Here is a 15,856-nt window from a genome sequence, read left to right as displayed (position 1 = left end):
CTGAGCATATTTGAAATTTCTGCTTGACAAGGGCAAGTTTCAGACTTAGCTCTGGTTTATTGACACAACTGCCACTGCAATTTTATCTGACTTTTTCTCCCCCGATCATGGGCTTAAAACCACTGAGGAGCAGACATATGACCAGGAAAAAAAGAAGGGGGCAACTCGGTGAGGGAACTACCTCTCCTCTCTACTCTCCCACTACGATCCAGCCTGCACATATCACTCCTCTAAAACCAACCTACTCACTGTGCCTCGTTCACGACTTGCCTTTCTGGCTGGACCTCGCTTCCCTTTCACATCTGACAGACCCCCATTCTCCCCATCTTACACACTTACTAATACCTCCTCCAGGAGGCCTTACCTGCTTAATCTCTCACCTCCTCATCCTATTTTCCTTCCTTACCACGTCACCTAGGCGCGGGACTGCATACCCACTAAGCACTTAGGTACTCAACTCAAGCCCCCAGCACTTACATACATATTCTTATACATGATTGTTTCCCCTACCTGAAATGTGTTTTAATGTCTTCCTCCCCCATTCGATCGTAAGCTCCTTGAGTGCAGGGATCATGTCTCCTCACTCTACTTTTCTCTCCCAAGCGCTTGATACATAGTATGCGCTCAGTAAATGGATTAATTTGCTCCCCAGACACCCAGCCACTAGTGATACATTTTCACCACCCACAAATAATCCCTCGATCCTTGCCACATTTGAGACACAGGCTAGTGAGTTGTTTAGCTAAGATTCCAAGAGTTGGGTTGAAAAGCATTATCACTGAGAGAAATATTCGATTCTACACCATAAAAAACAATGTACAACAAGTTATACGCACAATTTAATATTTACACACCTGTTGCGGGATACTTCCACTGAGGCCTTCATGGGCTTCTTCCGATGAATTCTTCGGTACAGGTGCTGGTGGCAAATTTATATTGATTAAAAAGCTTTTATACTTAAATTTTATACCATCTACCAAATCCCAAATTTTACACTAGTTACTGGAGTTTGTTTTTGTTTTTTTTTTACCTGTTGGACTTTAATGCTAAATATAAACATAGTAAGCGGTTAAGAAATACTATTATTATTTATTAATAATATTTTAAAAAACAGAATGCATTCACTAAAAACACCTTAACTATACATTTAAATTCTTCATTGGGCAGACTCCATACCATGTGGCTTTTAATTTCCGTTTCCTGACTTTTAATTCATGCCAAATCATAGTTTTCAAAATCAGTTTACAGAGTAATCTGTTGACTATGATACAAATAAACTACCTCAAAGAACAGACCCAGGTGATAAGAGGAAATTCTTACACTTTTCAGAATGTCTGGAACTAGAAGAAATTGTAGCATCTTCTAAATCTCCATTAGAATCTGAAACCAAAGTTCATCAGCTTTTAGCTCTGAATAATACCTCAAAACACTGTATGCATTATTTTTAAAGTCAAGTACTGCACTTCATTTTTTCTGTATGTAAAGATGCACATGTCAACAAATAAGCAATGGATTTTTATTAGATACACACATGTCCTGATTTTATTTTTTACCCCTCTAAGCATAGAAAGGAGGATAGATACTTTTAGTAGATGTCAGGGAAGAAGAGGGACAACCTAAATAGAGACTGATTGACAGGATCCACTGTCTGGGAGAATTTGATCCTTTATTATTTCTAAATGTTTCCCATAGGATGGCAGAGAAACATTCCTCAAATAATACATGAGAAGAAATCAGAGTGAAGAAATAGTAAAAAAAAAAAAAAAAAAAAAAAACCAGGAAAAGGAAATGGCATCATTTATACTCTTTAATAAGGGCATCAAGTTCTGAGTGGAACACAGTATCCACTCAGTACCCTAGGGATGCTTGATTAATACATGCTAAACTGCCAGGGAACTGAATTCTATAAAACCACAGAAGCAATATCTGACTAGGATGTTGGAAATAAAGGAAACTAAGAGAAGTGATGTTTAATGAAGGAAATAACATGGAAGAGCACTAAAGCGATTCTAAAAAAAAATGGAAAATCTCAAATGATAGTTTGAAAAATGGTACAGAATGTCAAGGGAAATTTTTGAAACAGTGCTCAATTTAAATTTTCTCTCATTTTTCTTTGTGTGATATTAACAAAGCAGCAAAAATTCCATTTGACAACTGCAGCATGACTAACGACTCTATAATAAAAGAATACTCAGAACAAATTTTAGAAAGGCATATCTCTTAAGTATTAATATGTCGATCTCCTCATCGCAATGCACTCCACTGGTTTCCTGAGTCTCTCGGCATCAAATAAAGATTCCTCACAACTAGCTTCAAAGCTCTCTACTAACTCACCCCATCATACCTATATGTTCTCTCCACCTGATCTAACCTAACTCTACCTCACTCTCAACTCTCCTTCTCCCCTTCCCTCAATCACAAAGTTCCTCCCCCACCACCTCCACCATTCTCCCATGGGAACACTTTCCCCCCTCAAATTCACCAGAACTTAGCTCTCCACATATTAAAAAGCCCACCTTTTCTTACAGGCCTTCTCTGATTCATTTGTAGCACCCTAAAACGCATCGTTGAACCCAGCACTCACAAAGTTCTTTATATCCATCCTTAGCATTCCTGTATATAGGCTTATTCCACTAGGGTACCCAAATAACCCTAGCTGTAAATATTTTTATGTCCATTCCCCCCATTAGAATATAGGCTCTTGGTGGGCAGGAAACATGATACATGATTATTTTGCACTTCCTAAACACCTAGTACAGTGCACCAAATGGGAGTTCAATTACTATAAATTACTCTTACTACTATTTTAGTCCTCTGAACCATCCTATTAATTAAGATTGGGGAAAAGAAAATAGTAAGGTGATAATCTTAATTACCTTTTTGTGCTCTCTTTACTTCTGGACTATACTGTGGTACATTCTGGCTCTGGCAAGAAAGAGAAAAATAATTTTCTGGTGGTAAATCACAGTTGGGGAGTGGGCCACTTTCTTCAGCTTCTGTCCAATACCACTGGCCATTGATTCATTTACAGTCAATAACAGTGATTCAGGTGGACGACCACCCTCCAAAGTCAGAATCTTGGAAGTTTTACAGCACGCTGATGGAGTCCATGTTATCGGAACCCTGGGGCTATCCAATGTCAGGGAAGCTTCCCTCCCCCCACCTGAAACCACAGAAATCACCTTCCCAAAGCTGGGAACATTGGGAAGGTTGGGGATGTTTCTCACTATAAAATGTCTGACCGAAATGGTGAGAAAGATTGTCCTTTCAAAGACATTATTTTTACTCTTGGCATTTTGGATGATTGTTATTTTCATTTTTGTTTGGATTACATTCTTATTCTTATACATTTCTGTTCTCTTTCACTTAGATTGGAAGGGAGCTTCCAGGAGGACAGCTCGGTATGGGCAGGCAACTTGTCTGCTAATTCTATTGCATTGTACTCTCCCAGGCGCTTAGTACAGTGCTCTGCACACAGTAAGCACTCAATAATTACAACTTAATGAGAATGACACAATTAACCCAGAACTTAGTACAGTGATTTGTAAATTGCAAGTATTTAAGGAATGCTAGTACATTACATTTTTATAAGATGTATCGGTAGAATCCCAATCTGATGCATCTGAAAGGAAGAAGAATTTAAATAGCACTTCATGCTTGACTACGTGATACAGTTTACTTCAATACATTTGTTCCCTTGTATTTTCTTTTAATATTCTCTCTCCTGCTGTTCCCCTCCCATATAAAGATTTCCTCTTTATTGACCGTTGGACCCTTATTGTACTCTTTAACAAAAATATCCTCACTCAGCTATGAGGAATATTTTCATTTTTCCAAATCATCCTCTTTCATTTTATCTCACCTCCTTTATTTTATAAAATGTTTTATTTTCTCTATAGCATACTATTTCTAAACTAAATTCTGTTTCATTTTCTGTAAACCACTGTGTTAAATTATGAACTATGAGGGTAAAAGTAATAATATTAGAAGAGTTTTAAAATAATCATTCTTCCTATGTACTTAAGATATCAATAGAATTTCAGCCAGCACATTTCCAAAGTAATTATCTGTACTGATTAGATATTAATCCGTTTTTTATTTAATTTACATAGCTATATTTTAATATTGGATAGTCTCCTCTAAACAAACAAGCATTTTCAAGATGTCTAACTTTTAGATACCCAATTTAAGGCTTTTCAAGAAAAGTGACATTATATAAACCAGTTTTTCCACTAAAAGAATAAAAGTGGATGTAGCCAAAAAGAGGGAATTACCACGTTGTATTATTGGGTTATGTAAATTGACAAGTACCATTATTTTCAACAAGGGTTCCATAAAAGAAGAGATAAACTGCAATATTCAAAAAATCACAAACTTAAGAAAAAGAGCTACGTGGGATAGAAGTGAAATTACAGTGTAAAATTTTTTTAAAAGGAAGGGTGATAACACTACATGACACTTGCAAATAAAAAAAAACTCAAATACCTTCAATGTCATCTGCATTATCTAAACCAAATTCTTCCATAAAATCTGCAATGAAATGGGAAGATGGAAAGAGGAAAAATAAATATTTTCAATGAGAATTTCAAATATTTTAAAATCACATCTGCAAACTAAAGTCTAATTTTATGAATTTACCTGATGTCCGATTTTGTTTAACCATTTGTTCTTCTTCTTGATTTACAGAATCTTTACTAACCACAGCCTTAGTTGTATTTGACTATTATTTAAAAAAGAGAAAAATATAGTCCAATACACATCATTCATCAAACATTTAATTAAGAATTGATCAAAGAAATCCAAGTATAAACATTATTACCTTCGAAACAGGATGGTTCTCATAATTATCTGTAAGTGAGGAGAAAATCATATTATGTACTGCCTTTCAATATTATTATAAGCCAACTAAAACTTCATATGTTATTAGTAAATATCTGAATAGCCATTTTAGGAAAATGAAAGTTTGAATTTTTAAAGGCTCTTGTCATATGATAGAAATCAGAACCAATTATTAGCATATCAGGAAAACATAATATAGAAACATAACACGAGCAGTTACATATTTCAGGTGGATTAAGTGGAAATGTGTATGCAAAATAATGTGACCATAATAATTAATAAAATAATTTCATTCTTAATGTAATATCCATACCCATGTGGTCTACTGGCCGGCCTAAATTTCTGACATCCTCTAGTTTGTTCATATTACAGTTTCTTGATCCACTCACGAAAGATGGTTCATAAAATATATCTAAGAAATGAATTAAAACAAACCTTTAATATAGAAAAGGTTAATATGAAGCAACATCATTTGATCATTATAGAATGAACAGTGATTTGATTTTCTTGAATCTTTCCAATGACCTTTACAACTTTCTATTTAACTAGAAGTGCCAAGCTCTGGTATACAAAGTTCTGCCATAACATATGTTTTCAAACACTTTTTAGCTAGAACACTGTTAGGGGATTAGGGGAATCCGTGTCTGGGTTTGGCAAGCTGAGTTTGCAGAAGAAACTACTTATGTGCTTGTGCTAGGCATCAAAGCAGCCGACATCTCCTTAGGGCAAGGCTCGGCAAACATGCAACCCTTGTGTTATACAAGAAACGGATGCAAAAGGACAAAAGAGTGAAGAATATGAGAATCAGTCTTAATCCACATTTTACAGATGAGGTAACTGAGGCACAGAGAAGTTAAGTAGCTTGCCCAAGGCCACACTGTAGACAAGTGGTGGAGGCAGGATTAGAATTCACTTCCTCTGACTCCCAACACCGGGCTCTTTCCATTAAGCCACAGTGAAAGAAGCTTGGGCAAAGAATGTAAGGTTGTTGCGCGCAGGGAGCATAGAGAAGCAGCGTGGCTCAGTGGAAGGAGCCTGGGCTTTGGAGTCAGAGCTCATGAGTTCGAATCCCAGCTCTGCCACCTGTCAGCTGTGTGACTGTGGGCAAGTCACTTCACTTCTCTGTGCCTCAGTTACCTCATCTGTAAAATGAGGATGAAGACTGTGAGCCCCACGTGGGACAACCTGATTCCCCTGTGTCTACCCCAGCGCTTAGAACAGTGCTCTGCACATAGTAAGCGCTTAACAAATACCAATATTATTATTATTAACTACCAACTCTATTGTACCGTACTCTCCCAAGTGCTTAGTAGAGTGCTCTGCCCACAGTAAGTGCTCAATAAATTCCACTGATTAATCAATTGATTCCTTCCCCCAATTAGAATTACCAGTGACTCTTATAGGGACTTAACACCCAGCCATTCTCCTGCCCCTGGTAAAGAATTGGGTCCTCTCTATTCGAGTACAACTATGTCCACTTTTGTATTTCAGTGTCACACTTAAGGACAAACATGATCTATTTGTTAGAACTATTCTTTTTAATCTCATCCCTTTCTTAAGATTGTAAACTCTGAGCCAACTCTGCCAAATTCATACTTCCACGACATATCGAAGGAGCTACTCAGTAAATATCTGTTAATTTAAAGACTATCAACTCTTGAAAAGAGAAGCAGAAATCTTGTTGTAATAAGAACTGTATTACATAACCTAAGAAAAGCTACATCTGATCAAACATAAAGAGGTTAATCGAAGAAATAAATGGGTCAAATAGCCTGTATACCTGAAGGGGGAAAAATTAAAGATGTGGATAACTATGAAAATGATATTTGTTAAGAACTTACTAGGTGCCAAGCATTGAACTGAGTGCTGCAGTAGGTATAAGATAAACAGGCTGGACACAGTCCCTGACGCCCAGTCTAAGTCTAAATGCAGAGGAGGCTTTGTGTGATTAATACTATTAATACTATGTGTGATTGGTAAACCCAGTAAAATCAGGCACAGAGGTACTGAGAGAGTCACTTCTCTGTGCCTCAGTTGCCTCTTCTGTAAAATGGGCATTAAGACTTTACAGCTCCACGTGGGACAGGGCCCGTGTCCAACCTGATTAGCTTGTATCTACCCAGTACTTAATACAGTGCCTGTCACTTAGTAAGTACTTAAACGCCATAATAAAGCATCATATAAAATCAAGCAATAAAGGTTAATCGAAGTTAAAGCTCTGATCAGTGATGATTTTGTTTAAATGCCTAGAGCCAATCATTGTTGAACCCAAGTAATAATGAATGTCATACGGAAGAGTAGAGACAGTCTTAACACCATCTTGCAAGTACTTCAAATGGTAAATGATCTGACTGTGATTGGCTAACACTCAGAGCAACAAAATTGGAAGCTTGTCAAGAAGGAGCTATATGAAATGAAGTCAAAGCCACTTGAGTCTTATTTGCTGAAAAAGACCGTGTTCACCTAAATTAGTACGTCCATTCTCAATTTATCTGTGGTTAACAGAGAACAGAGAGGGCATGGGTAACTGAAATCTACAAAACTCCTAGCCATTAATTTCAACTGACTTTCTCATTGATTCTTTGGCCGCCTTAAGTTGCTAAAAGGAAACAAAATTGGCTGATATGAGTAGGTTGAAAACTCCTTGTGCAGAGGAATTATGTCTACCAACTACTCCCCACAGCACTTTAAAAAAAAATAATAATGACGGTGGTATTTGTTAAGTGTTATTTATCAACTACTGTTCTAAGTGCTGGGGTAGAACCAAGTTAAGTTCATTCATTCATTCAATCGCATTTACTGAGCACTTACTGTATGCAAAGCACTTTACTAAGCACTTGGGAGAACACAATGTAAGAATACACATTCCCTGCCCCAAAGGTGTTTAAAGTTGGACATAGTCCCTGTCCCACAGGGGGCTCACGGTCTTAATCCCCATTTTAGAGATGAGATAACTGAGGCTCGGAGAAATTAAGTGACTTGCCCAAGGTCACTTAGCAAACAGGTGGTGGAGCAGGGATTAGAACCCAGGTCCTTCTGACTCCCAGACCCATGCTCTATCCACAAAGGCAGCTCTCTGCACATAGTAAGTACTCAAAAGACACCGATTGATGATCTGTATACTTTAAGCAGTTGATATTCACCCCACCCTCAGTTTCACAGCACTTACATATATAGTCATAATTTATTTTAATGTCTGTCTCCTCCTCTACATTGTAAGCTTCTAGTAGACAGAGAAAGTGTCTACCAACGCTACTGTATTGTAGTCGCCTAAGAACTGACTATATTGCCCTGCACACAGTATGTGCTCAGTAAGTACCATTAATTCAGTGATTGGGTGATTGAATTTTGCTTTCTGCCAGGATTCCTGCACCTATTTTCTCAGAGATATGACAAAGTAGTGACAGGTTCCAAAGATGGAAATTAGAAAAAGCATAAAAGAGAGCATGGAAAATATACAAACTGGATAACTGAATAAAAATGTTGACCATAAAAAAAAAATCACGTCCATAATTCAGACACAGCTTTCTCTACCACCATAAAATTAATTCTTTTTAGCATAAATTGCATTTTCAAAATATCTTACCTTCTGATTTTTCCTTTGAAATACTATTTGTTGGCTCATTGCTTCGGGCAGCAGGCAAATGAGGGACTGATCTTTCTGGGGTACTCTCAGAGGCACTCTGTTAACGATAATGCCAACAAAGACATGAGAAACGACTCACAAGCTGAAACTTTTTCTGAGAGATTTCTTCTCATTTTACACTTACTCCCTAAGGTGGTTATTGCTCAGATGATTAACACAGACTCTCCCCTAGATATAATGACATGGCATTTGGAATATACAAAATATGGAATACGAGTACTGTTGGTTTATCATCTCGGCACAGATTTGTTCATTTACTGTATTAATGCAACGAGGACGTTAGTGGCATTCCAGAAACTCTCGCCTCTGCATCAGGAGTTTCTGGTCTGGCCTGCTGCTCTCCCTAGAGGAGCTGCTGAACTGTCAAAGAAAGGCTGGCTGTATTGTGAAGTCAATCGGTCGATCATATTTATTGAGCACCTAACGTGTGCAGAGCACTGTACTAAGCACTTGGGAGACTACAATATAACAGTAAACAGACCATTTCCTGAAGCTACAGGTTACTGCCTGCACCAGGAAAGCCGGTGAGGTAAGGAGAGGCAGAAGTAGCTGTCTCAAGCTGGAAAAGGTGTCCTCTCAACTGGGGCTAGCTCTATCTTTTCTGCCTTTCCTCCTCCAGTGGGCTAGCTCTCTCGGGCTACCTCTTCTGCAGTTGCCACCACTGTCATCATAAACCTTCACTCCTCTCCCCATATCATTAAGAACCTAAGAAATTCTATTATTGGGTCAGGTAATGGTCCATCCAACTAGGTATTCTGTCTCCCACAGTGGCACCAAAGAACGGATGAAAGAACTATTTGGTGATTGCCTTCCTGGGCATCTACCTTCCTACTCCTATATTTTACCCACCCAAGCACTCAGTACAGTGCTGTGCACCCTGTAAGTGCTCAAAAAATAAGATTGACCATCTCACATCCCAAACTTCTTCCTCTACATGTCTTTCTGCATTCTGTTCACAAATTCCTCCAAATCTCTCCAAGTGGTTATTTTTGGTTCGCGCAACTTCCTGTAGTGATAAATTCCATACGTTTGCAACTCTGACCCTTGAGAGAGCCCTCAGTTACTATTCTGCTAAAATACACAAGGATCTACCAGCCACACTAACAAAGTGGTCTTTCAAAAGGAAGCCTACTGTGAAAACAGAATTTCAAACTGATGCAACTCAGGATTTGTTAAACCAAAGGCATACTTAGTCTCCTCAGAGCTATTTTAAAGAAAGATACCTCAGATTTCCAGGATTCTTCTTCCTCTTCAACTCCTAGTTCTGGCAGTATATCTATAAAGTATACCAGAAATGACATTTTATATACTGAAAACTTTTAATGACAAAAAAGATTCAAAAATGCTTTTACACTTCTTGGCCTAAACCTCAAATTAGAAAATAGCAGACAGATAATCAAATTTAAAGGTAGCTTTAGAAAACCACACTAATTTCCAAGGGACAGGGCTAAGGGGACTGGGAACTGGAAGCCTGATAAGAGGGTCAGGGGCTGGCTGGAGAAGTAACCATATGGGAAAAAATCTTTAGAAAAAGTTGTATTTTTATTTATCTATTTGGTAGGATTTTATTTCTGTGAGAAAAATGCAGCAGTCAAGAAAATATATTCATTCATATCACAGACAAATCAATTCACATAGTTTAAATCAAAGGAAAAGTTGGAATAGGAATTTAATAGCTTACCTCCGCCAAGAGCACAATTCTGTGATGTGTTCTGAGTTTTGAGGTAGCCGGTACTACTATTCAAAGATTTAGTAAGACTTTTAAAACTGTGCGGTTGCTCCTTGGGAGCATCATCACTAGAATTCCCACTATTTTCCTCTTCATCCTCAGTTTCTACTGATTCTTCCTATGATAAATGAGGACAAGAAGAACATAGTGACCTCCCAAACCGAACACTGAAATGAAATAATATTTGTTAGATAACATTTATTTAATAATTATATAATTATCCACTCTTAGTGTCACTATCCACTGACAAAAAAAACTGAAGTTAAGGAACTAACTTCAGGTTTCAGTTTTGCAATATCTTCAACATATGGCCTACAGATGACCAATATTCTCCATTTTAAATCTAAGCAAATATGAATTTCCAGGCACATACTCAGATTTCAATAAGCGCATATAGGTTCTGAGAAAAGTCAATGACTTTCTACGTTCCATACTTCCCAAAAAATGGAATTTTAGCTTAATTTTCCCAATAAAATGAATCAAGATTATTACCTATGATTTGTCTTAAAGGTCAACCTGTATATTGCAACAGACACAATATGATTAAAGTGTTACATTAATGAAAGTGATGTATTGAGCTCTCAAATTGAAAAGAATAACTTGTGACACACTTTGAGAGCTCGACACTTCCACTTTTCATATGCAAAGAAGTCAAATATGTGCTAGTATGCCAATTGGTTTATTATCCACCATGCCCAAAGATGATTAAAGAAAATATAAATGAACAAAGATTATTCCATCTGAAACGACTGTTCTTCAGAAAACAGAAGGTTATACAGATCTCTCTCCACCTGAGAAGGGAACAAGGAGATAGCATATAGCTAGGAGATAAGAGATGGCTGACCTAGCAGTATGTAGAATTAGTTTGGATAGAAACAGCTTCTATTGCAGTGTTTACTAGTGCTTGATGTCAGAGTTACTGAAGGAGGATAAGGAATATACTTCTTTGGAAGTTTTAATCATCACTCTAGACTGTCAGTTCATTATGAGCAGGGAACGTCTGCTAATTCTGTTGCACTGTACTCTTACAAGCTCTTAATTCGGGGCTCTGCACAAAGTAAGGGCTCGATAACTACCATTGATTGACTGAACAATTGAAGATACTTACTGAGCGCTTTCTGTGTAAGAGAACTGTACTTGGGAGAGTAACAACAACTCTGGTATTTATTGAGCACTTATCAGGTACACAGAACAGCTATAGGTGCTGGGGCAGATACAAGTTAATCAGGCTAGACACAGTCCCTGTCCCATGGGGCTCACAGTCTATTTAGGAGGAAGATCAGTATTGAATCCACAATTTACAGTTGAGGAAACTGAGGCACAGAGAAGGTAAGTGACTTGCCCAATGGCACAGAGCGGACAGCGGTGGAGCCGGGATTAGAACACAATTACTCTGACTCCCAGGCCCGTGCTCTTTCCACTAACCCTAGCTGCTTCCCTACAATTAAAGATTTGGTAGGCACGTTCCCTGCCAATAAGAAGTACAGGGTCTAGAGGGAAGAGTAAATACAATGTTGCTTCTGTTTGGCATTTCAATCAATCATCATATTTATTAATTACTGTGTGCAGAGCACTGTACTAAGCGCTTGGGATAGTATGATATAACAGAAACATTCCCTGCCCACAAAGAGCTTACTATCTAGAGGCACGGAAAGGCAACAGGGCTAAATAACCACCTTTGTGATAGCAGTGTGACTTCTGAACTGAAGGCCGGCCACCTCTAAAAATAACGTTTCCACGCTTAGGCTAACTTTGTTTCAAAATCACAATCAGTGATCACAGTCAGTATGCAAAGAGTAACTTCACTCAATCCATGCTTCCACTACAAGTAAAACAATTAAATAAATCCTAACAAATTTCCTCATTTAATTCATCCTAAACCTATTTAAGATAAGTGAAGCACAGCCACTCCAAACTTCATCAGTGGGTATGATTCTTCCATAAGCTACGGATACTCCTGGCAGTAATAAACTTTGGGAGAAACATTAATTCTTCCTTTCAGTGTATTGCTCCGGTGATTATTTCCCATTTAAGAACTCACACCATGTTCGGTTCTTAGAATTAAATTCAATCAGTAAATTGCTAATCTCAATTATTACAATGCTTACTGGTTAAAATTAAATTTACTGCTGTGATTCATTTTCAGTCATATATTCTATGACTTCTGTCTACCTGTAGCTTATTTTAAATGATCCTCTCCCCTGCCTGACTGTAAATTCAGTAGGGCAGGGTGCATATCCCCCAAGACTACTGCACTTTCCAAGCACTTAGTACAGTGCTTTGCACGCAATAGGAGTTCTATACGTATTATCGATCGATGATGTCACCTATTGCATTTTTACTCAGGTGCTTTGGTTCCAGTGTAGCTAAGGAGATAAGAAACACTTGATAAAGTGTAATTTGCATAAAGTATGGAGTGATGTTTGGCAGAAATGATTTGTGCACAAGCCCATGCCCGGCATATGAATCTGTGAATACTAGAACACACGTTTTCTTTAAGCTGGAGGTTTGCAAAAATTCAACCCCTGCATTACAGGAGAAATGGGTGTCTTATAGTCAATCCGATTTGACGTAGGTGATATTTCCTTCACTTTCTGAATTATCAGTACTGTAACATTTGTTTTCTGGAGCACTGAATTCAGCTTACTTGGACTTTTTGTGCATATGTTGCTTCCAACATTTGAGAATCATCTAATGGTGTGTCATCATGTGACTCCAATGATGCACAAATGATATTAAACCACTTGACATGCTTTTTGCTTTCATTATTTTCAATGCTTCGATCATTCAGTGGCTTAGGACTCTTTAAATTTAATTTTTGATTTATATTCCTTTGCTTCTCAGTCTCCACTATGCCTGACTTTTGCCCCTTGATGTAAACATTATGTTTTGGAATAAATTGAGTTGTATTTCCACACTCTTCTTCATGATCTGTATTACTGATATGGTCTTTTTCATTTATTTCTTGCACCTCATCTTGACATGGAGGTTTATCACCATCATCATTCTTCAGTGAGTAAGATACGCTCTCTTTTTCCAGAGGAAATGTGGAAACTATGTTTTCATTTATGTATTCATAATTTCCAGATATAAACGATACAGGAATATCAGTAGGATATAGTAAGTCCGTGTTTTCTTCACATATTTCCAATTTTTTCTCATGTCCATCACATTTACTAGTAAAGGTGGAGAGGTTCTGCTCCTGTTTAACTACATCTTTTTTTCCTTTCAAGGGTTCCCAATATTCATCTTCAATTTGACTTTCCTCTGCAGTCTCTATTTCATCATAGTCTGGATCTCCTCCACTTTTTAAATCGTCCTGTTCTTCTTGACTGAATTCTTCTTCTTCCTCCTCTTCTCCAAACTCTTCTAGTTGTCCATCCTGGTTACGTCCAAGCTCTTCTTCCTCCTGATCATTTGGGCCCAAAGTGCTTGGATCCAACGCTTTATAATCTACATTGGACAAGCCTCTGTTTCTTCTGACTGCTTCATTTCGGTCTTTACATGATAGGTGAGCAATCACAATCTTTGTAGGCTTGTCATCTTCATAATATCATGTGTAAGTGTGGAGGAAAAGAACAAAAACAGCCTTTCAACAATTAGGAAATTCAATACAAAAACTAGTCCAACACATTACCTTTTTAATGTTCAGAAGAGGAGTGGAAGTCATCAAGGGAGGTTTTGAAAAGGAGCCAGGTAAAGGAAGGACAGGATGAGGGATGCACTGGACGTGGGGTGAAGGTTTAGGAGGGGATTCAGTCACATCTTCCTTTTCACTACTTGACATACTGGGCCCAAGAAAGGTAATGCGTTCTGTTCTGACAAGGCTACTTTTTTCATCTACCACAATAAAAACAAAAGCAAAACTTCATGAAAAGCGCCCAATTTCAAGTTGACATCAAATCCAAACGGGGAAACCAATATGCAAGAGCTTACCATCTTTCTTGATTTGTTGTGAAGCATTTATTAGACGGCTTAAATTTGGCTTTGCAGGCTTCTATAAAAAAAATAAATAGGAGATTTGAAAACTAAAAAACGTTATTTACTTCAACACTTCAGCGTTTTCCTATGATTTCTATTAAAACAAAAGTTGCCTGATCATTGGACGGAATAGGAAAAAGGCATTATCAAGATTGTTTTTCTTAAGTAGTTCATGCTATCATTCAAAAGGCTTGTTTCTCTTCTCCTGCCTATGCAGGGAGAGAAAATATAATAGCCATACTATCTATGAGCAGAGACGGACTCTTGATCAAAACCCAGATGGGACAGCCCTATGGGATTTCTCCGTACCTCTCCGTTATTCGTTCACAATCTGATTCCTTGTCCAAATCCTCCCTCTGGCTTGGAACTCCCTCCTCCTTCATATCTGACAGATGTTCATTCTCTCCACCTTCAAAGCCATATTAAGATCACACCTCCTCCGAAAGGCTTCCCTGACTTAGCCCTTATTTCCCCTACTCCCCTCCCTTCTGCATCATCTATACGCTTGGATCTGTCCTCTTTTAAGCACTTGACATTCACCCCATCTTCGGCCCTATAGCAATTACGTACTTATCCGTAAATTATCTGAATGGGTCTCACCTAAACTGTAAGCTCCTGGTGGGCAGGGAACGTGTCTACCAACTCTGTTGTACTGTATTCTCCCACAAAGTAAGCACTCAATAAATGTCACTGCTTGACTGAAGGCATGGCAGAGTCAACATAACAAAACTGGTATTGCAGTCAGGGCAGGAATTCTTAGACTCGCTGGACCGTAAGCTCATCGTGGGCAGGGAACGTTTCTACCAACTCCGTACTCTCCCAAGCGTTTACTACAGGCTTCCGCACCCAAGTAAGTGCCCAGTAAACACGACCGATCGATTGAATTCCCCAAGATGAGTTGGAGGGAGCTTCACGAGGGGTTTTTTTTTGGACTCCTCCACACCACTGGGGATGGCAGTAAAAGGAGGCCAAGTCAGGTTCCAACAGCACATTCCTATTTGAATCATAAATAATCGTGGATCTCTGGAAAGCCTCAATCACAGTCTATAACTTCACGGCCCGCTCAAAGTCTGTGTCCACATGTCTTGACTCTGCTGGTTTCAAAGCAGTAAGTATTTTAAAATGAACAAGTGCCAGTTCTTAACTATGCATCATGTGTCTGTTCTAAAAGTAGTTATGTTTGGGTCAAAAAAAAAAAGAAAAAGGAAATGTCGTTTGGATTGTCTTGTTTTGCGGAACTTGTGGAAAATGAATTTGAAGACTGTTTAACCACTGGAGCCAGGTGAAGTAACTATATGCCACTGGCTCTAAAGGAAGCTGCCAAAAGTTACATGAGCAAGGAAAGAAGAAAAAATAATTTGTGTTGAAGTACACTGCATAGTGCTAGTGAATACAAATTACAAATTACTCTTTTGATGTAAACTCTACTGTATTCAAGTCCCCAAAATCTTAGTCGGGTGCTCTCCCCATGGTAAGTGCTCAATAAATACCACTGATTGATTGAGGCAATAGGAATGTTGTTAGGAAAACGATTAGAAAGGAACCAAGAGAAATGCAGATTAGAAAATTCAAAAGTAGCAACTTTTGTTGGTTCCAGCTTCCTGCTTTTTTGAGATGTGAGGAAAAAGGAACCGTCTTAAAGTAAAATGCCGTGTGCGGGT

General features: G+C 38.2%; 1 protein-coding gene across 4 annotated transcripts in view; it reads right to left on the bottom strand.

Moving 5' to 3' along the window:
• Positions 1–15,856, bottom strand: part of ANKRD26 (ankyrin repeat domain 26) — a 76,841-nt gene that overhangs the window by 48,564 nt on the left and 12,421 nt on the right. For 3 of the 4 annotated variants that reach the window (XM_029073317.2, XM_029073314.1, XM_029073316.2), the window contains exons 8-20: positions 14,151–14,211; positions 12,862–13,757; positions 10,167–10,332; positions 9,709–9,761; positions 8,426–8,522; positions 5,153–5,251; positions 4,820–4,848; positions 4,639–4,720; positions 4,486–4,530; positions 3,582–3,622; positions 2,877–2,925; positions 1,321–1,380; positions 855–919 (exon numbers count right to left, since the gene is read on the bottom strand). In XM_029073317.2, coding sequence (XP_028929150.1) covers positions 855–919; positions 1,321–1,380; positions 2,877–2,925; positions 3,582–3,622; positions 4,486–4,530; positions 4,639–4,720; positions 4,820–4,848; positions 5,153–5,251; positions 8,426–8,522; positions 9,709–9,761; positions 10,167–10,332; positions 12,862–13,757; positions 14,151–14,211 — 1,743 coding nt within the window. Of the gene's footprint in view, positions 1–854; positions 920–1,320; positions 1,381–2,876; positions 2,926–3,581; positions 3,623–4,485; positions 4,531–4,638; positions 4,721–4,819; positions 4,849–5,152; positions 5,252–8,425; positions 8,523–9,708; positions 9,762–10,166; positions 10,333–12,861; positions 13,758–13,851; positions 14,055–14,150; positions 14,212–15,856 lie in introns of all 4 variants that reach the window. The other variant, XM_029073315.2, reaches the window with a different exon arrangement.

Source organism: Ornithorhynchus anatinus, chromosome 10 (assembly GCF_004115215.2).
Source record: "Ornithorhynchus anatinus isolate Pmale09 chromosome 10, mOrnAna1.pri.v4, whole genome shotgun sequence".
NCBI lineage: Eukaryota > Metazoa > Chordata > Mammalia > Monotremata > Ornithorhynchidae > Ornithorhynchus > Ornithorhynchus anatinus.
This window is presented reverse-complemented; position numbering and strand designations above follow the sequence as displayed.